At 50.1% G+C, this 20910-nt stretch overlaps 1 protein-coding gene across 4 annotated transcripts; it reads right to left on the bottom strand.

Moving 5' to 3' along the window:
• Positions 1-115: 115 nt before the first annotated feature.
• Positions 116-20910, bottom strand: LOC1269545 (tubulointerstitial nephritis antigen-like). 4 transcript variants are annotated; one of them, XM_001687810.2, is made up of 8 exons: positions 20441-20910; positions 2888-3054; positions 2641-2818; positions 2274-2566; positions 2018-2201; positions 1747-1946; positions 1503-1660; positions 116-1423 (listed from the first exon to the last, which is right to left on the bottom strand). In XM_001687810.2, exons 2-8 carry the CDS (start codon positions 3036-3038, stop codon positions 1196-1198), a joined length of 1392 nt encoding a protein of 463 aa, XP_001687862.2. In that variant the 5' UTR covers positions 3039-3054; positions 20441-20910; the 3' UTR covers positions 116-1195. The 4 variants fall into 4 exon arrangements, with proteins under 4 accessions (XP_001687862.2, XP_061500478.1, XP_308187.5 ...); XM_061644494.1 differs by lacking the exon at positions 20441-20910 and adding an exon at positions 5584-5689; XM_308187.5 differs by lacking the exon at positions 20441-20910 and adding an exon at positions 5520-5678.

Below are 20910 nucleotides of genomic sequence, written 5' to 3' on the forward strand. Positions count from 1 at the left end.
AGATAATGTTCGCAAGGGTGATATTGCGTGTGTGTGTGATATTTGTAATTCAACATGTTGAAATCGTCTTAATGCAGTGATATTGCACAATATATGGCTCAGTTCAACAATACTCTTTTACATCAACTGGATTAACTTTATTATATACGCGCAACACCTTACATCGTTTGCGATAACACACGTAGCTTGAATACAATTTCATTTGGAAAAAAACTTAAACAATACACACACATTCTTTACAATTGTAAAACAGCAAACAACTGTTCAAAAACAGCGTGTGTGTGTGTTAGATTCATGGGTGAAAATTGGTTCGATTCACAAAATTTGATCCACTGTCTGCCGATCCGGGGGGAAATGCGACGACGCGACAAGATACGAAGTGCACACATTCCTGGTGGTGGGTTTCGTTTCGATTGACGTGTTTGTTCGAAAGAAAACATCTTTACAGTATCATACATTCATTCGTATCCTTAAACGCTATTTCCTTTTTTAAACACCAATATCGAACACTTACAGTAACGATTAATTACTCTCCCAATTATAACGATTACGTGCTTGCTATCTTCTAACATGTACAATTTGTCCGAAAAAGAAGGAAAGAGAAACGCATCTGTGTGTTTCCGCTATATGCGCTGAAAACGAGAAGGATTTCGTCAAAGACACACGCACACAGAAATGTTGCACGCAGTGAACACCATCAAAAAGCAGTTTTGGTTAAAGTTACAGATAGTGCCACAGATACAGCAACGGCAGTTTTTTTGTGACGGTCGATGTTTGCGGCCATTCCGGTTCCCTAACAACATGTTTCCCTACTTATGCTTCTCTTACAACACCGTAATAGCGCTTTGGCTTTTTTTAATTATAAGGACTAATTTTGTCAAAAATCTGTTAACGTAAAAAGTCCGCCCGTCCGTCCATCCGTTCGGAGGAAGGAGGAGGCGGATCGAGTTTCCAATTCTAATTTCGACGTTTTCGTTTTGTATGGCTTCGCGACCGAACCGGAACGACAATTAGCGAGCGCACCAGCGGCCATTAATACTGTGCATATCTTCACAGCTGTTTCTGGAAAATGAAGAAGTTTGTGCTTAAGCGTTTGCATTGAGAGCAGAATAAAAGAGGCGCCCGCGATCATGGTAAACGTTTTCCGCCGCCAGCAGTTGCACTGCAACCATAGGAGCTCCGCTCGGTGTCCATTTTAGCCACGGTGTGCGTACGGTGGGTAGCGGCGGCTGGGATGAGGAACGTAACCCGTTCCGACGATCAGCTCCTGCAGTTCGCCCACCTTGCGAATGGCTTGAACGTGCTCGTGCACGTACGGGTTGGAGGCCAGAACGTAGCTTTCAATGTCACACTCGTTGGATCCGCGCAGAATACGGAAGCGACCATTCTCGCCCCACCATTGGCCCCAGGAGTTGATGGCAATCTGCGGGGTTGATAAAACAGACACGATAAGAAGAGAATCGAATCGTAGGCATGCAAGCCACTGAGTTTGATATACTTACCCAATATTTCACGACATCATAGCCCACACGTTCCTCTCCCCAACCGATCAGACGCACCGAATGATAAGCGGAACGCTCCTCGGCGGGTGTGGCTGCAGCTGAATGGCGGTAAATTCCACTGCGGTACGAGAAAAAGTCCCGATACACTCGCATGATGGCTGTGGAAGGAGCATGGAAACAACAAGTATTAATTTTTGCATGATCACCCCACCTGCAATAGGTCCCGACGTCAGCCCCCCCTTACCCTGCACGGTTCCACGATCCTTGATTTCGGCCATGATGTCCGTTTCGTTGTTGAGACTGAACGCCGGCCCCATCTTGTACATCAGCGTACGATTCACCTTAACCGGCAGCTCACAGTTGGCCGTGATCAACGTGTCGTCGTTACTGATTTTGCACACATTTTGTGCCGCAATGTATGGGTAGCACTCTTCGTTGACCACTCTGTAAAGTCGACAGGAAGGAAGGAAACGATATCATCTACGGCAAAAGTCACGCGAAAGTGTAATGCATACCCAGTTCTGCGCAGATACTGCCAAGCCGTATCCAAGTGTCCTCCACTGCATCCTTGCTGGCGCCGCACACAGGCTAGCATCTGCTGCGGGGCTAGCTGAACCATTTCACGACCCTTCGACAGGATAGCGAAGCGATCGGAAGCCATCGTTGCCGTCGAGAATGCCCAGGACGAACCGCACCAGCCTTCAGGTCAGAAGCCAGAGAGGGGCGTTACTACAATCCGTCGTGGAGCAAACGTGGTGCTCGTTCACTTACCTTGATCTCGGGCTTCAGCAACCAGTCCAGTCCAGTGTTCGCTAGCATCGAAACGGCTTGGCAAGTGGCCTCCCTTGTTGCTCAGTCGCTTCATTGCCTTCACGCGGAACCTCGGCTGGAACGTACCGAGACGCAGCACCTTGCCTTCGTCGTACTTGTGACCCCACCATTCGCTGTAGTTCGTTGCCTTCCATCCGATCGATCGCTCCAGATGGTGCAGCTGCCTGAGCAGATCATCGTCCGCCAGACAAACGTCTTCCGTACAGGTGACCGAACCGTCCATGTTGCATTTGCTGAAGAAACAGGGAAAATCGATTGTCATCAAACACTATGTTCGCGGCAGAAGGAGGATCTGCTTCAATCTTACCAAGTATTACAGTTGTCCACTAGGGCCTGATCGTACGGTGTGAAGTAGCGATTTTTGTACACACAGGATGTGGCATTTTCTGGCTCGGGAGCAATACCCATGCACACTTCCTCATAATCCGGACAGCAATCGCCATGCTCGCCCCGTTCGCAGAACTCATCACAGTAGCAGAGCGTTGCTATGGAACGAAAAAAAGAAACAAAATGTCACTGGAGCCCAAAGCAAGGTAGAAGATAGGAAAACTTACTCGAGATTGGTTGTGCACAGCCATCCTGTCGATCGCGGCAACATCTATCTGCACGAGCAGCACAGTACGGGCCGGGGAACTCTTGGCGGAAGCGACTGCCTTGGCCGACCGCAAAGCCTACCAGCGCCAGAAACAGCAACAAATGTCTCATCTTCGCGATTTTGGAACTGGAAGAAAGAAAAGAAAACAGAAACCATTAGTTTTTCACCGTCACCGTAATTGAACCCTCTCGAGATGGTAAGATGGCGCAGTCTGATATTTGTTGCCGAATTACCCGCGCATCAGATTAAATTTATCAAACGATGGAACCACTTAATCAATGCCCAAAAACCAAGAAACGTTAATATATTTGTTTTCCTCGCTTTTACAGAACACGACACAGCACACGGAAAGTTAGAGCGTTATTTCGTCGCTTTCGAATTTAGCAGATCCATGGCTTACTGTGTGTAGATGACGACATGGAAGCAACTGAAGCAGCTTCATCGGCCGTCACTTTTTTGGGGATTTTCCCAAAAGCTCTTCAAACATTCGCAAACACGCAACTGTTTCAATGCGCAGCGCAGCAGGCGAAGATGATGCTTGAGAGCGAGGAGACATTTAAGCGGCAGGAGACCTCATGCTAGACTAAGAAGGTAGAAGAATGTAGGGACGATCTCAGGTAAAGTGGCTCAATTGTCTTGTCGCTGTAGCAGTACTGAAGACGGAGCCAGCTGTACTCGAAAACAGTATGTTGACATTGTTTCCTAATAAGAAATCGCAATCGTGAGCACTCGATTGGCGTTCGTATGCCCCGGAGCACACTTTGAGAATTGTCATTTGCGTACGCGAATGTCTCCGATTCCAGTGGCAGCGAAGGTTCAAACCGTCAAATGCGTCTGCTGGTTGAAGAAGTAGTCGGAACACTCGAAGCCACTAAAAGTATGTCAATTAGCTGTCCATCCTGCAGACCATGTGTGTGTATGAGTTTGCATGCGTCCGAAAGGAATCCTGACACTGGATGCTCCCCAGCTGTACCGTATTACTGTACTAACCCGCTTTTTAACCAATAACTTCTTTACCCAGCGGCACAGTAACATGTCTCCTCCTCCCAACACCCCATCTCGTCTTACAGTTTGGCCGCGATTCGCCGCTATCCCGTCATCGTTTCACATCCGGCAAGCCAACGACAACGCATCGCATTCAAAGTCCCTGCCCGGCAGCGCGCGCACACACAGGTAAGCAGCAGCCCCGCATCCCACCCTGTCTCTTGAGTGCGTCGGAAGCAAACGAAAACAAATGAAACGGCGCGAATGTCCGCGCAAAGCAGGGAAAAATGGCAGTGGCTCAATTTAACACGCGGGGTGAGTTCATAAATGTGGATAAAAATAAACATCGTCTCATGTTTGCATGCTGCGCGAATGGTCTTTTGGCCGATGCCTCACCACCGGCGCGGTCGCAGCAAGTGGGCATCGCTGGTTTGTTGATTAGAGACGGTGGCTTCCTCGTGCCGCGGTAGTGGCTCTGTGCCTGTCTCCCTCCCTTTCACACCCGGGGCGAGGTGAGTGCGATTGTATCGAAGTCAACCACTACGCTACGCTCTCCATACGCCAAGACACCCCAACGGCACTTCCAAACGGGTGCCGTCGAGTAGGCACTGGCATTGACATTGACAGACAACTCATATACACCGTCGTCTCCCGGTTGCTGCGATCGTAATCGGCATGCCCGTAGCGTTTTGGTCAAATTTTGCTCGTACTCAGCAGAAAGCACTCTGCGCGCGCCCGCTCCGTTGTCGGCCAGTAGGCAAATTCGCGTCTCTCTGTGTGTGTGTTTTGCGAGAAGAGAAGTGCAAAGGTGGCTGCTTGAGGACGAAGGAGAAGTGAGTGTGTCATTACCCCGAAACGACGCAGTTTAGCTGAATGTGATATGTTGTATGTTTTGTGCCAACCAACCCAAAATTCGCCACCACAAAACTTGTTTGCTTGACGCGAGAGCACCGACCGCGCACACACATTCCACCCGCTTGTTTGTGTGTTTGGGTGACGTTTGTTGGTTGCAGGTGACGGTGCGATAATTGCATCTGCATCACTTCCACCCTTCACGGGGAGGGGGTGCACAACGGCCACGAACAAGGTGCGAAATCTGACAAACGGCTGCTAAACGATGCATCCACAAACAGCTTGTTTTAATGCACGCATCATGCAGATCTATCTTCCGGATGTTCGGTACATTTGAATCGGGCAGTTAGTCCGTTAGTCTGCTTGCTGAGGGAAAGAGGGAGGGTTTGAATTTATTGACACAACAGCATTAAGCAGAGCAAAATCCGGCCCATAGTTTAATGGGCAGAAATTTGTCAAATTCGGTCCATTCTCTGCTCGACGGCTCAGCGTATAATATGTGTGGATCACCTCACTAGATCTCTTGCACATCTGTCCTAGGCGCCCTCTTTTCACCCACCACCGAAACACAAAACACACATCCACACACACGTTGCATAACTTTCACACGCTCACCACACACTGTCGCACGTGCGCCCCATGTCCCCTGCCCGGCATAAGAAAAGAATGGCCCTTTTTTGCCGGGTCGGGTGCGTGCCATGATTTAGGAAACATGAAACTATATCTCTTTCTTATACACCCCCCATAAAATGCACCTCCAATGTTGTGTTGGCGGCGTATGGTGTGGCCAAGTCGCTGCACTACTATGTTAGAACTAACCACTCAAAAACAAACACACTGGCACGAGAAAGAAAGGCGACTGAGCCGAGAACGTGTGCTCGTACGGAGTCTTCGCCGTTCGCGTCCAAACTGACACCCGCTACGATCAAGACGCTCCCGAGCACGGCTCTGTGACCGACTCGCGGGCACACATTCACACACACACACACACACACACACACACACACACACAGCGAGACCTGCAGACCGGCCGCTAATGATGCAATCTTATCACACACTTCTGTCTTCCCACTGTCCCCGTGTGGCCCTTCCTCTCCCTTAGTAGCTATGCAGGTGAAGGGGAAGGCGGGAACTAAACTATTTTACACGCCCGGTTTATCTAGCTCCACTTCCAAACGCATTCTACCTTCAAGTCAAGACACAACACAGTAGCGTGCGCGCGTGGCATTGGACAAAAATCGGTTTTAATCTGTTCATTAGTGCCCAAGGGCTGTCGTCCGTGGCATCACATCATTCAAAATCCCTTGGCCGATGATTATCCTAATGAGTCCTTTTCTTCACAACTGTAACACACACATACGGCGGGAAGAGAACATCTTTGCAAGAGATGGGTTTAGTGGGTAAATATCAATCTAAAAAGCATGACGCACGCGGTTCCGATGACGAGTCTTTAGCCCGAAATGATCGGATCTCTGACGCCTCTTGAGAATTAGCACAACATGCGTACGGGGCGCGATAATGATTCATCACGCCTAACAGAGCTGCTCTTGCAGAGCTGGGCTGCGGATTTGTGGAATTGCCACTCAAGAAGGAACTATTTCTGTGGCGATGAATAATCCCTACAGCTACACTCTACACAATCGACCACTGCAGCGGACTTGGAAGTGTAAAAATGCATTGCGATGATGTGATAACGGCCCTCAAGTGTGCATCGCCGTAACGCCGTGAGTGGCCAAGGCGGCCCAGAAGCTAATAAATTTCGGTACGTAATGCAGCGAAGGGCATATGCAGCACAGGAAGAAAAATTCAATCACCAAACCACCATCGGGAAATGGTTCCCTTTCGTTTTAATCCCTTTCACTTTAATCCACAAGGATAATGACGTTTGAAATATCAAGGACCAGCGGGTCGGACCGCCGGGGTCGATCATTTAGGTTGGCGAGTTTGGCCATTCACCGATCGGTGCTTGGGAATCGCGAATACCTCGGCCCACATTAAACGGTGTGTCATTTCGTGTGTAAATTTAAATCGCAATTGAAAAGGGTAGACAAATATGTAAACTCGTCGTCGTCCCACTCCTCCCCCCTTGTTTGTTTGATAGATAGTCTTGCTCTAAATGAGAAGGCAAATATAAATTAGTTCTCGTGCATTGTTTGGCCGGTGAGAGGTTGTTGAGATTCCGCCAGTACATTTCCGTATTTATTTTGCCGCAATGATGATGATAACGCACCAGATAGAGAGAGAGCGGGTGTCGCGTGCGCAACTTCAGTCTGCGCATAATATTTGCTTTGCGTATGCCAGTTCCACCTGTAGTTTACATGCCCCGTCAGCGATGAAGAATCGGTAGGAAGCCAAACGGGGCATTTTGAGTGATTAGAGTTCGTGTGGTTTAGGTCGTGAGGCCTCCCGACTCGTCACGCATGTCCTATCCTTCGCCATCGGGGTTCCTACCCGCTACGATGGGAACGATGCATAAAAGGGGTAGGCAGTACACGTATCAATTACACACCGCGTGTCACGGTGCTGAGAAGTTGCTCTGTCCCCCCCTCTGGCGGATAGCTTCGCACCAGCGCAACAGCAACGTGTGGAGATGTTGACGGGTGCCACTGCCGGGCTTTGCGCATTGATTAATTTGCGCTTAAATTGTAGCTTGGCACTTCTGCTGCGCGAATGGTGCCGTCATTCGCCCCACGGCTCATGGGTTGTTGCGATGCACATCATTTGTCACTTGGCGTTGCGTTGACGACCGAGCAGCTCCCTCCGGTTGGATAAGCTTGAGCTAATTGCACAAATTCCACACTGAGCATGAGGAGCAGGGCTACTTCGATGGGCTGCGTGCCGAGATTACTTGGCTGGAAATTGGGAGCAATGTCACACTTTCACCACACGATAAGAACCAACACCATGTTCCGCTCTACTCCTCTGATTACGATCGGCCTTCACGTGAGACGTGTTGGTTCTTGCGTTGGTGGTGATGCATTTTCACGGTCATGTTTCGTTCGCTTGGCCACATTGTCAACAATGTGCGCGTCCCACACGCAAACGAGGCCCATTTCCCCTGTCACCCGAACTCTCGACCGTACAATCTGTGTGTGTAGGAATGCCCACGTGCTTACCAGCCCATTCCCCTTTTGGCTCCCGCCCCTACTACCGGGAGGAATTTTTGCGAGGAAGTCCCCCGACCTTCACTGCTAATTGCTCACAATTTGCTCGATCTTGATAAAGGGCGCGGAAGAACGCAACGGGCCAACGGTGGGGCAGATGAGGGGGAGGGGCGAGGGTGTCAAACAATCAGCTGTGTTCAGTGTGTGTTGTGATCATCAGGTTGGGGTATCATCGAGTTGGGCTTGGCCCCCCGTCCTATCGGTGCTGTACCGTCACTTGACAATCAGCTGATGCGAACGATTGCTGTATTCCTGTTCATTATTTTTTTTGTTCTCAACCTCATACACCACCCCCTGTGCGTTCCTTTCTTCCAAGCGGTAAATAAACCACTCGAGCATTAGAGTGGCAGGGTGGCGGGGGGGGGGGGGGAGAAGGCAGAAGAGGGCCGTATGAATCGGCGAGTCTCGCGTGAAGGGAATTTGAAGTATTTTAATTGATGGCAGATACAAATGGGTGGTTGTAGTGTGGTTCGCTTGTTGACGGGTTGTGGTTCGCTCTACCAAGGAAGGTGTGTGCACATGCTGTCTGTTTCCTGGGCGGCCCCTGATCTCTGGTGCCCTTTTGCGGGCGGCTCGGTATCGGTTTAGAACAGAAACGACGCCAGAGCAGCTCTGTGGGAATCTCTGACACGGGGGGGAAGGGGGTTAATTTTTGTTTTCCATACCACACAGGGCTCGGTGGAAAGTGAAATCGTGATGCAAAATTATTATTTTTAGCTTCTTACTCTCTTTCTTAGCGAGTTGGCAAAAGAAAGGCCCTGAAGGATTTTAATGCCCGGGGTACCGTCCTTCGCTCTCCCCTCCCCCTCTCTTTGTCCGCCTGCCCACTACTGATTAGAAAACGCAATACGCCTTTTGGTTGGTTGTTTTTCCTTCCCAGAAACGGTCATCGTATTCGGTTCAGGTGCACGATCGGCGAGCGCATTCCCCCCACCCGCATGGCACTTAATTCAGTTTTGTTCGTTTTAATAGCGCAAACAACCCGCTTAAACCATTAATCCCGAACGCCGGTGAGAAAGAGATATTTTAGGACGATTAGTCACTCAACCCTGCCCCAGTTAAGGTCCCACCCTGCCGCCGATCATTTGCAAGGTGTGTGTGTGTACTTTTATCGCCAGGTTTTTGTTTTTTCTGCATACTATACAAACACCATCCCAAGGAGCATTGTCGGATTAAATGGTGCATGCTGTCGGTGCGCAGCTCGAAACACCGAAAACAGTAATTCCCCTCTAGCAACCGACGTCAACTTAGAATGAAATCATCCGGCATCCGAGTGGTCGCTGCTTTGCCTATCCTTTCCCCGTTGTCTTTTTCGCGGCACACTATGACCGTCAAAACTGGCTTGGATTTCTTAATGAAAGTAACAGTTGGCAAAAAGAAGGCACATTCCACTCCGCCACACGCACACAGACAGTACTGCCACACTCCCACGTGAGCGCTGGGGCTCTACTGTTTACCATCGAAAATATTTGCTCTTTGCGTAAAGTAAACAAACGGCATGCCTAACAACAACCACCATCATCATCATCATCAGCAGCAGCAACAGCATCATAAGCTACCTTTGCCGCTTGTTGGCTGCGTCCGCTATCTTGCGCGATTGGCGGCATTCCGTACACGCAAGCAGGCTGCCGTTGGCGTTTATGATGGAAGAATGATGGAGGAAGAGGGGTAATATATATCTCAATCCTGCAATGAAAAGGGCGACCATGCTAAGGGGTCTGTCAGTGATCGCGAGATTTGAAAAGAAAAATACGCGAGCGCGTAATATCTCGCTGCTAATCACCGGTGCGCGTCCAGTTATGGGCTGTTCCTACTGGATGTGCAAAACAGAGGTGTTTGGACCTTATAAAGAGAGGGTTTTTTTTTGCTTTTCAAAACGTTTATACTTCGTCCAGCGTTTGTCTCCTTTGTATACCGTGCTTGAACTCTGTCCAGCTTTGACTTCCACCCGCAGGTTAATAGCTTGTAGCGTGTGCGGGGGGTGGTCGATGCAGACCCGTACCAACCTTTTCGTGTCGGTGCAGAATTGATGTCCGATTGTATCACGGGGATCATAGAGCTCAATAGCAGCGGTCTGCTGGCGCCGCCATGATCCGTGTAATGATCGTTCGTCAAACCACACACACACACATAAAGGCAGGAAGCGGACGGAGAGAAAGTCCGAAAAGGATACCCCCCCCCCTTGTGGTGGGTGGGTGGCGAACCCATACACATGATGCCATGCGGTGCAGTGAAAGTGCAGCCCAACATCGGAAGCATGCAAATGCCCGCCCGGCTACGAATTGCCCGCCTGCCCCGCGGGGCTAACGCGCCATCAGAGGCCATAAGCCATCCGTGTCCCGTGCTACATGAAAACATGTATGCTCGCCGTGTGTGTGTGTGTGAGTACACCTTCATCTTGTTCGAGGTTGACGATGCGTCACGATTCTACTGTAGCACCGTCTTCAGCATTGGCAAAGGTAATGGATACCCGCGTGCGAGAAGAGTGATCTAAAGAGAGAGAGAGGCGCCCGGATACATCGAACCGGAAGGCATTCCGTTCGGCGGCCATAGCGAAATCCGTACATAAATCTTCCTTTGCACAATATATTTTATCTGGCCCGTGTGGTGGTGATGGTGGTCGGTGCACGGGACATGGTATTTCGCGGAGATGATTTAGTTTCACGATTCTGCCTGCCACTGCCACAGCCAAGTACACCGTAGCGTCGGTTCGCTAATGCAGCTATTGACCCGTTTCGCCGCGCAATCAGCTGCGTTGGCTTTCGAAAAGCTGCCGTTCCGAGCCGAGATTGGGCAGACAATTACGATTATTGTGATAAACATACATAGAGCACACACTGTGTGTGCTGGTGGGGGAGGATCTCAGGTTTACTCACTCCCATGATCCGCCATGATCCATCGCCCAAAGGCATCATTCAAATGGAAGGGAGCTCCTTTCGAGCGTATATCTTCGAGGGCGGAAAATTTGATCGATGCCCCCGGCGGCGTTCGGGATGCGAAATGGCTATTAAAAAGCTTTCGTCGTGCCGCCCACCAATCAGCGTCGTGATCATCGCCGTCTCCGGCTTGTTGGTTCGGGAAAAACTAAACGCCCTTTCAATGGGCCAGTTTATCTTTCCGCCGCGGTAGGGTGGGCTCGTGAGAGGGAAAACTGTTTGCTACCGTGAAATACCGAGAGTCTAACCGGTGGAGTCCGGCGCCGGTCGGTCACGATCCGGGTGAAGATCGTTGGGAGGAGACCATCGTTGCACCTGCATTCCCATTTTTCTTTCCCCCGCTCACTCATCAATGGTCCGTCAAAACATTCGCGAAGGGGGGTGGATTGTGGTCGTGATTCGCGGACATTCCATCTCGCCCGGCGCGATGGCGCGGTTATAGTAGTGCCCAATCAATTCTCCCTAGTTGTGCCGTCCGGGGTGTTAAGTGATTTATGTGTTTTCGATTGAATCGATGAGCATCATCATCGTCGTTTGCTCTAAATTTTTTGCTCCCCCTCCCCTACAGTACACAAAAAAGCAACCCTCAACCCTCTAGTTCTGTCGAACATTTTGGGAATACTTGGAATCTTGCCCCGCACACACACGCACACCACATTCCGTTTGGTTTGATTGAAGAGTTTCAAGAGGGACGGACGCGTGTCCGACGGTCCGAAAAACGGCCACACAATCACGCAGAAATATAAATAACATGCCTTAGTTAATGGTTCCTCCATCGCGGTCAACGTTGGAAGGAAGCTTTCCGTCATCGGCAAAGCACATTCCGGCACGCCGCCAAGTAACCGCGAAATGCTTTTCTTCGAAGAAAGATGGAATTAGCGGTGCTACAATTCTTGCTATACAATTGCACTGTGGGCCTGACTTGAGCAATGTCTCAATAATTCACCTACTCCCACACCGTCCCAGGGCCACTATAGGGCCTTCGACCCGTACGTCAGACAGAAAAGAGAGAGAAAAAAACACACTACAATAAACAACCCTTATCCGCACGAAATAAACACACATTGCATTGCGATTACATGCACGTTCCCAGCGCACGGACGGAAATCCCTGCAGAAACGCTTGCGGTTTCGGTGGTGCTTCGCTGACTCAGCGGCGTGTGCCGTCCGTTCTCGAGAGGCCACTCCGCAGCTCTTGGCAGCTCTGGTGGTTTAGTTAGGAGTTCCAAGCGGACCCAACCTTGATCAGGAAGTCGTAAATATTACGCCCATGAGCTGGTGCCACAGCGCCGCCACTCAGCACCTCTCGAGGGACGCATTAGAAAGTGTAGTTGCCACTGCTAGGCCTCTACTAGGGGATGGAGGAGAGCATTCAAAACAAAAACTACAACAAAAAGTGAACAAAGAATGTGCCAAAGCAGTACTACACAGAGAGAGACAGGGAGAACTCCACAGATATGGCCGAGGTGACTGTGTCAGAGGTGTAGAATTAGCTTGTTTCGTTTAGTTACAGCAATGAAAATGATAGTGAGCCAAGTGTACTTTATGTGTTTCTATTCAGTTCTTTTCGCAACTGAGTAGAATGTCGGCTAGACGAACCAGTCGAACGATCAATCTGTCCGATCACGGTGGGTGTACACCCGTGTCAAAAGCTGACTGCAATCGATTGCGATAAAACGAAATTTGCACATTTAATTTAACGCTCCTCGGAGGGGAGACTTGGCCATAAAATTGGGACCTCTTCGCTCGTTACTGTGCTGATTGGAAACGGTAGAGAACGGTCGTAAAATTGATAGAAGTGAATGTGCTCTCCCATCGTCGCCCTCCACACACAGCCAAACGATACGATCGTTACGATGTTAGGCCAAAACCACAATCTAAAAAAAACAGTAACAACAGCTACAAAGCTTCCGGTAGCCTTACACACCTTCTTACCGAAAGACAGACAGAGAGAAATCGCTCTGGCGCTCGATCCTCGGTCCTCCCCCCCCCCCCCACCCCTGTGGGTGGGTATTGGATCGTATAATGTGATTAATAATTCCATAAACACTCCACAAAAACGCTGCCTCGCTCGGTATTATGAAGAAATATACAATATTTTGCACGGAAGAAAACAAAGTTACATAGAAAAAAGAAGATTGATCGATGAGATCGCCCGCCACGGTCGATCTGGGTGGCCGACGTGTTGTTGTTGTTACCAAGAAGTGTCACATGATTATTATTTTTTGGGCGAAAGTGTTCCACGATATCTGCAAAATCGCTCATTCGCATGCTATATTTCTATTCGCTCCCCATTCCCCCCCCCCCCCTTCACCTCTATTTGTGTGCGCTATGCTTCCTCTCTCTCTCTCTCTGCTGGGTGTGCTTCTTTGTACGATCATGGATGCGATCAAAAGATCAGCCTTCCCATCTCTATGGCAACGTGTCTATAGGTTCGTTTCGGACGTTCCAGGCGCGCAAAAATAAACAATCAATTATCATGTCACACTTGTGCCCGGGGCCAAGACCCCTTTCCCCCCTCCCCCCCCCCCTCCCCTTACCCCTGTGCCAGCATCCCGAAAGGGGTTCGGATTCTCTAATTTGTGCCATTCTTCTACCGATGTTAGAGAGACGCCGCCACTGCCGCCAGCGGTGGTTTTGCTTGTGCAGCACAAAGTGACCATATTTGTACCTATTAACACCCTTATTGACACATAATCAAGAACGCGACAAAGGCCGCGGGTGCGCGCGCGCCCGCTCTATACGGTTTTAGAACGTTGAAAAATGATCGTTTGTTCTGCGAGGTGGGAAGGGGAGGTTGTTTTCTCTCCCTCCTTCAGGTCTTTTCCGCGGCAAGAAGAAGCGTCCGCGCATGTATTAGAATGAAAGCAATCCGACAGGGAACTGCTTCTTCGTAGCCCTGTTGCTGCCTGATGCTGGATCTTTGACACTTGTTGGGCCAGAGGGCCGCGACGTGGATTGTTTGCTTTTAATTAGGGTACCATTCTGCGACCGTTCTGCTGGCGCCGTCACCCTTTAGTGGAGCGTGGCGCTGGCTGCATTGCTTCCGCCTGGGACTGATCTTAGAACCGCATCTTAGAACCTCCGCGGGTGTGCAGCATTTGTTGCTGATTGCCTCAGCAGTTTCTAGGTTGATCGGTGACGCCAGGCACTGAGGCAGCAATGTTGAGGAAACTACTACCAGCAAAACTGCGTCATACGGCATTAATCATATCCACGGGCAGGATACCATTGAGACAGGGGAGGCACACTTCTCCCCTTTCCACCTAGCGCTGTTGACAGGAACGGATGGAGTGATCTTGAGCGAGCGAGCGCGAGCGCACCCGTGAGTACATCATACTGGGTTGGGTAGGAGATGGAGATTGCAGCGTAAATCATCGAATGACCGAATGCCTTTGCTATTTGCCACCCGCAAACGCGGCTCTTGCTGGTTGTTGCATTATTACCTGATCCCGCGAGCGCGCACCGCCCGCCACGATGATCGCGCGTACGCCATAAATCAATTAGGCCATTGAACCCCGCCTCCCGGACGGTAGGCAAATTAGATGGTGGTATCGTTTGTCCGACGATTGTTGTTGACGATCGCCTGTCCTGTTTGTCCTTTGGTTGTGTCCCCGTGTCCCCGCGACCCCAAGCGCCAACACTGCTATTATTATTATTATTGTCCTCAAAACAAACAATTTGTCACCATTTAGTGAGCGCGATGATCGTCGCCCGATTCAATGTCAACCCGTAGCGTCTAATGGCCTTGCGCGGAACGGGCCGAAAAAGGGCCGTCGTAAATCATACGAAACCGGAATCGAATCGAAGGCAGCCGCCGCGCCTATCAGCTGCTTTCCATCGATGTTATCATTTTTTTTCCCGATGCGATGTGTGTGAGGCTGACCGTTTTGCTATCTAAATTGCCTATTCAATCAGCACCCGATAGATGATGATGATGGTGATAGATGATGCTACTAACGCCTTGCTCCATTGCGCTCCATCAGTCTACCGCGGCAGTGTCCTCCCGTTTTAGGCAAATGGGCAAATGGGTGTCGCTAATAGACATGCGGAGGAGAAAATTAATCTGCACCTTGAGCTGATGATGAGCCTCTTGATGTGGGGATAACACGCCTCAATAACACGCCGGGTGACCGAACAATCACCGACAGCAAGAGCAACTGACACGCAAAGCGTCAACAACATGTCCCCGTGTGATGCAAAGAACACGCAAAAACAAGCGAACACGATAACAACTGCAGCTTATGCTCTGTGGTGTGGTGCCTAATCGTTCGGGAAAAGGGGTGTTATAAGGCGCACCACAGCACACACACATCTCGCTGCGGTTATGGGCCGACGATCCCATACCGATTGCATGACATCATAATTTTCAAACCCGCTGCAACCTAATAAACCACTTCGGGGCCCGCGCTGGGTGTTGCGAGAAGCAATAAAATCGAGCCACCACCATCACCACCACCACCACACCTCGATCGCGATCCGTGAATTAATAATTCATCGCGGAAGGTGGCCAAATCCGCAAGAAGGATCCGCCAAAGACTCCTTCCCCTTCACCTAATCCCTCGATTTCTGCACGATCGAAGAATTGGACCGCACGCAAATTGTGCTTGATCGTGGCGGGCGGCGGGAGGAATGCGCTTATCATAAACATTTATCTTGATCCACACACAAACACATGTCGTCCCGGTCGATCGGTCAAGTGTTGTGCTGCTCTCTGCCGGACGAAATTTGTATGCGCAACGACGCGTTCCCATCGCGGCCAGCTTGTAGATGGTGTTAAAAACAAGGGTTCTTAAATGGGTTCCTCTTTCGCCCATCAAACACGACTCTATTCCCATGCATCCTGTGCAGTGTGTGCTCCGGTTTTGCGTGTTTTTGCAAGCTTTGTTTTTATCTAATGTTTACGTTCTGTTTGCTGTTTGGACTTGAAACGATCGCTGTTAGTGCAAAGCCTCACTCGCAGAGAGAAGGTTAAGGACAGCAACTGGGACGGCCGGGCACACACACATGCACACAGAGTCCCCGGACAGTTAATGTGTAACGATATGGTGGTGATCGATCGCTTGGAGTGTGACGTGTGTTCGAACAATCGAATTCACCAGCAATTGACATCAATCAAAACATTCCCAAAATCTTCGCTGTAGGTCGCCGTGTTGCTGCCAGTTGCGGCCCCCGGGAGTGACCTAATTCTTGGCTCTGCTTGTCCCCGAGAGGGAGGCCTCTCCCCTTGAGTTGGCCCATGGAGTGTGACCGTGACCAGCATCTTCCAGCATCTGCCGTCACCACCTCATCATCATCCCCGGGTGCTCCACCTATTTGTGCGGTGGTTCAGTGACATTGCGGATAGGCCACACGGGCAGTTTCGTAAGCGAAACGGCCATTTTTCATGCCATGTTTCGCTTCTCCTCCATCGCGGCTGGTAAAACCTAATAGTCATTAAAATTAACTTGTTGCGCCTGGACCGCTACCCACACCGGCTGCCTTCAATAAACAACATCAGCGAAGGCCCTCCCACCCTGCCTGTCTGCCTGCCTGTCCAATTGCTGCCGGTGGCTCTCCGATAACTTCTGTCCGCGCGGGAAGTGTCGTCCGTGAGAAGAGGCTTAATGTGAAATGCTTGTACAGAATTTTTGCCGATTAGAATATGGCCTTTTTTGTAGCGGACTTATCCCGCACCCAGGATCAGCGGAGGAGGGGTGGTAAGCCGGCTGTCAACGGGCTTAAACCTACCTCCCCCCCTCAAGCCATAATGATCATGTGCGCTTCGGCTACTCATAAAGTGCGAACTCGAAATGTTTGAGCGATCGATCACCTCCGATCGTTGGGGCTCCGGGTTCGATCGATACGATGACGCGCAACTAATCGGCAGCAAAGCGCACCAACACCACCGGACGAGCTTTTGCAAAACGGTGGCTCAATGTTTAACAACTGTGAGTGAGGGTAGGCTTTTTTGCATAAAATATAGAACCATTATAGAAAAACGGGATCTTGTACTACTACTAGCACAACACATTGCACCATTAGCAAAGTTCGTTTAGCTGTTTGGGGGGAGAGTAAAAAAACGCACCTTAAACACAATGACGCTACAAATTAGTCATAAAAGTGCTATCCAAAACGTTGCAGTTTGCAACTGCCACCCCACCCTTCCCCCCAGTGGACAGACCAGGGAAGCGATAATTGCACATACTCTTCGCTTATCTTGTTGCGAACATTTTGCGCGATCATGTCATGCACTTGAAAATAGAGACTCTTAACTCAATTTGATCTTTTCGACACGGGATTGCGCACATGGCGCTGCCGTGGCTGTTGTGTCATACACTGCCCCACACACGATACAAATCAGTGTACCTAAGACTTGGCATAAAATGGCCAATGAAATGTCAATCGCTCGACCATCCCTCGTGTGCGCGGAACCATTTGCGGAAGAATGTATGTTTGCGCAAGTGTGTATGGAAATGTAATGTAGTAGTTAACACAATTCATCCATTATTCGGACTAACATGGTCGCTCTCGCATGTTCTGGGGATCCGTTTGCACCCAAAAATTCGCAGGATTTTATGACTCACTACCTATGCTACTTTCGGGCACTTTCGGGACCGCACGTTCGCCGAAGAGTCGAAACCTTGCCTGTTTGTAAATAAATGAGCCAATTCCGCATCCCCCCCTAATCTCCCTGGAGCTGGACTGGATTGTGTTTAACATTCAAAAGTGTTTCTGCCCAGATCCATTTGCTAAGAAAACACATTCCAAGCGAGATGTACTTTTCTTGTTAATACTCCAGTATTTCTCGATCATCCCCCGCCCATTCCCGCTCACGGCAGCGGGGGTGTGACTCATACGGCCTATATCCTGTAGGGGGCTAAGGTGATAACATCACGTTCGTTTGCTTTCTTCATCGCCCACTGGAATTTCCGCCGTGAATTCGAAGAAATTTTGTGAAGAAACTGCGCACCACTTCACCAAATGAGTAACAAATGTTCATGGCGACGGAGGCGCACTCGGTGACTCGAAGCGTCTTTGGAAGCTCGCTAAACTTACCAGTTCAGCAGCTTAGTGAGATAACCGAGGTGGGGGGTGGGGGGGTGAGAAGGGTAACACTTGGAGGCCACCACATCCCAGTACCGGCCCGTCCGCCATGACTTCAGCTCAATTGGAATGCAAAACAGACGCATACACACACCTTAGCAAGCACACGGAACTCGAAACGGTGGCGTCATGCAACTTTTTTTTGTTAAATAAAATAAGACCACTGTCACCACAATCGCATCGATTGTCAATGATTGTGGGCACACACAAATTGACCCTACCAAAATTTCTCGTGGCGCCTCTTTCCCCGTGCCTCTCGTTTTGTGCTCCTACCGAATCATTTTGGCCAATTGATAGTACCAACCTAGTGAAGCACGGCAATTGGAGGGGGTTTTGCTCTGTCTGTGTGAGTGTCCAATCTCCATCAAAGCAACCACGGGTATCTAATCAAATTTGGTAGCCTGTTCAGCACCAACCAACCTGTGCGATTCGTGGCGATTCGACGCAAAAACCAAATAGTTCAGCTCCCCTGCTGAGTGGAGCGGCCTTTTTCTTCTGCAGCATGCCAAACGGGTTGCCATGGTGAAGAGATTAGTGCTAAATCGATTTGACACCGTGTGCTGCGGGTGTGAACACATATTGCTACTGGGGCTCCATTTGATAGATCCTGCCCGATTGCGCCGCTCACCACAGAGTCTGGTGGTTTTGTGCGACTAATTCGCAATCCTGCTGCGAAATACTCCGTCGCTTCCCACCACCTACCCCACACCCGTATTCGGAAGAAGGTATCGATTTAATTAAAGCAACGACAGCAACAACAAAAAAGCACGCTGCTAACCGAACTGTAGCTGAATATTTATGCAATGCTTTTTACATAAATTGCGAATAAACTACAAACTAAGGGTAAGTCGGTCCCCAAAAAACACATGACAACCAAAACAAAAAAATCTCTAACCTTTTCGTTTCTCTCCACAGACTCTTCGCTATCGGTATGCAGATAGAGCAACGCTTCGGTTCGGACAAAAAAGTGCTCCTCTTGCGAGAGCTGTTAGCGCGTCTCCGGCATCGAAATCGAAAGCAATCCACGATACGATAACAAACTCGGTCCCAAACAGTAAACACACACGCACCCATGACCCCGGACAGTATTCCCGATCGAAGATTGCTCTCCCTCCCCCCCCCCCCTTCACCCCTCCGGCGAAGTGTTTGCTGATTGCGCGAACGCGTCTTTGCGCATTCCTGTTGCGTGGATGTCGGTTCTTCTTGCGGGCGGGTGTGCGCCCGCGCTCGCGTTTATCTTCAAACTCCCCACAATCCCCCGCGTACGGAACACTATTCGGAAAACAATCCTCGGATGGACCTGGTGCGGTGGCCCATCTTTCCTCACTTGTTGCGTGCGTTGTAGATTATTTACAAGTCAGCCAGGCAGGCAGCAGCAGCACCCAGACATGTTTGTGTTGCACATTCCAAAGCCTCGCCGTTCCAATACGCTCGCAGCGCAGCACACAAACCCGCGCTCGTGTTTGCTCTATTTCATGTGTTTCGGGACGCGACACACTCGGGGGGCTTCAACAAGAAGAAGAAGAAGAAGAAGCAGAAGATGTATGTGTGCGTGTGTGTGTGTGTGTGCATCGAGAGGAACACCAGGGCTGCTGATGCTCCATTGCTTCCCCTGGCAGTGTCTTATCTTATCGTTCGTTTTGTCACCGTGCGTATCACACACTAACTCTATTCCCAACAATGAGAATTAAAGATATCGTAGATACTCCCCACCTTGCCTTCCTTCCCCCTCCCCAACCCTAGGACTCATGATCAATGTCATCTGCGGTGGATGGGGCAGGCAGCTGTTGTGCCGTTCTAGAAACTGTATGATTCAATTTCGCGGCACAAACATGTGTTTGATGGCCATTTTTGGCAGGCTCAATCTGCATTTGTTTTTTACGCCGATAGAAGCAAATGTGCGAAGCATGGTGCCAAATATTTGCTGGGGCGATGGCTAAAGGGGTATATCCTTCTTGGCCACGTGGGCGACACACGCAACTGCGGCACTGTTTGCAGCAAGCCGCAAAGCTGGCGAAAACAAGCAAAAGGAAACAAAAACCTGATCACAATGCTCTCGTCGCGCAACGTTCGTGCAATCGATGGCGGGTAGAACGGCCAAACTCTGTCCCGGTGCGCCACCCACGCATGTGCTACAGACCGAAATTAATAATACTTGCGCACACAAACACACGGCACACACGGCACACACACACATACTCGATCCACTTCCGATAACAAATAAGATTAAGTGAGCCACGTTTCAGCCACCCAAATGCCACTAACAGAGAGCGACAATGTGTGTACCTTTTTGTGTAAAACCTCGTTTACCCCGCGCTCCTCCGCACCGATGTACCTGTATTACAAACACTCTCAAACGACGTCTCTTCGACAAGCGGTTCCAGCGGTTCCAGCGGGACTTGACGACGCGTCCAATTTCCGCAAACGAAAGGAAAATGTGGTTGCCACAGAGGGCCAAAGAACACACACACTGGCTGCCCCGGCTACTCACTTTCTCGCTGCGTTATGATGGCTGTTGTCGAGGATGGCGCGCACAACTGCGCGATGGGTACGGGATCGTGGTATGCAACACCAGCTCCAGGCGAACAGCTAACGGCAAACTAAGCGTTTTTCGCTATGTTTCCCTCCTTCTTGTCCCAAGGAACGACACACACTGCACGAAAACCGCACGGCCACAAGACGATATGACGACGAGGAAGATGATCGCCTCGTCCCTAAACGCTAACTTGCAAAACACACAGCTAACTAACTAACCCTACGGTTGAGAACCACCAGTGAAGCAGTAAGGCTTCCTTTTTCCTGACTCCGTTTACACTTGAGCTTCACTTCCGTTCGGGGCTCGCTTCTTGGGATGGGGTTTCTACGAGTCTCTCCGAGATGAACGCGCGGACTGACTGTTCCGACTCGCTGCCAGCTGTTGATATTGCCTCTGCCTTGCTGCATGAACCACGCGCAGACAGC

Source organism: Anopheles gambiae, chromosome 2 (genome assembly GCF_943734735.2).
Source record: "Anopheles gambiae chromosome 2, idAnoGambNW_F1_1, whole genome shotgun sequence".
Lineage (NCBI taxonomy): Eukaryota > Metazoa > Arthropoda > Insecta > Diptera > Culicidae > Anopheles > Anopheles gambiae.

Bases quoted from the DNA above. Each gene is read 5' to 3' on its own strand.
- LOC1269545 (XM_061644493.1), bottom strand. The intron at 2,567-2,640 runs GTAAGATTGAAG...CTGTTTCTTCAG, and splicing joins GTGGACAACTGTAATACTTG to CAAATGCAACATGGACGGTT. The intron at 2,202-2,273 runs GTAAGTGAACGA...TCTGACCTGAAG, and splicing joins TGCTGAAGCCCGAGATCAAG to GCTGGTGCGGTTCGTCCTGG.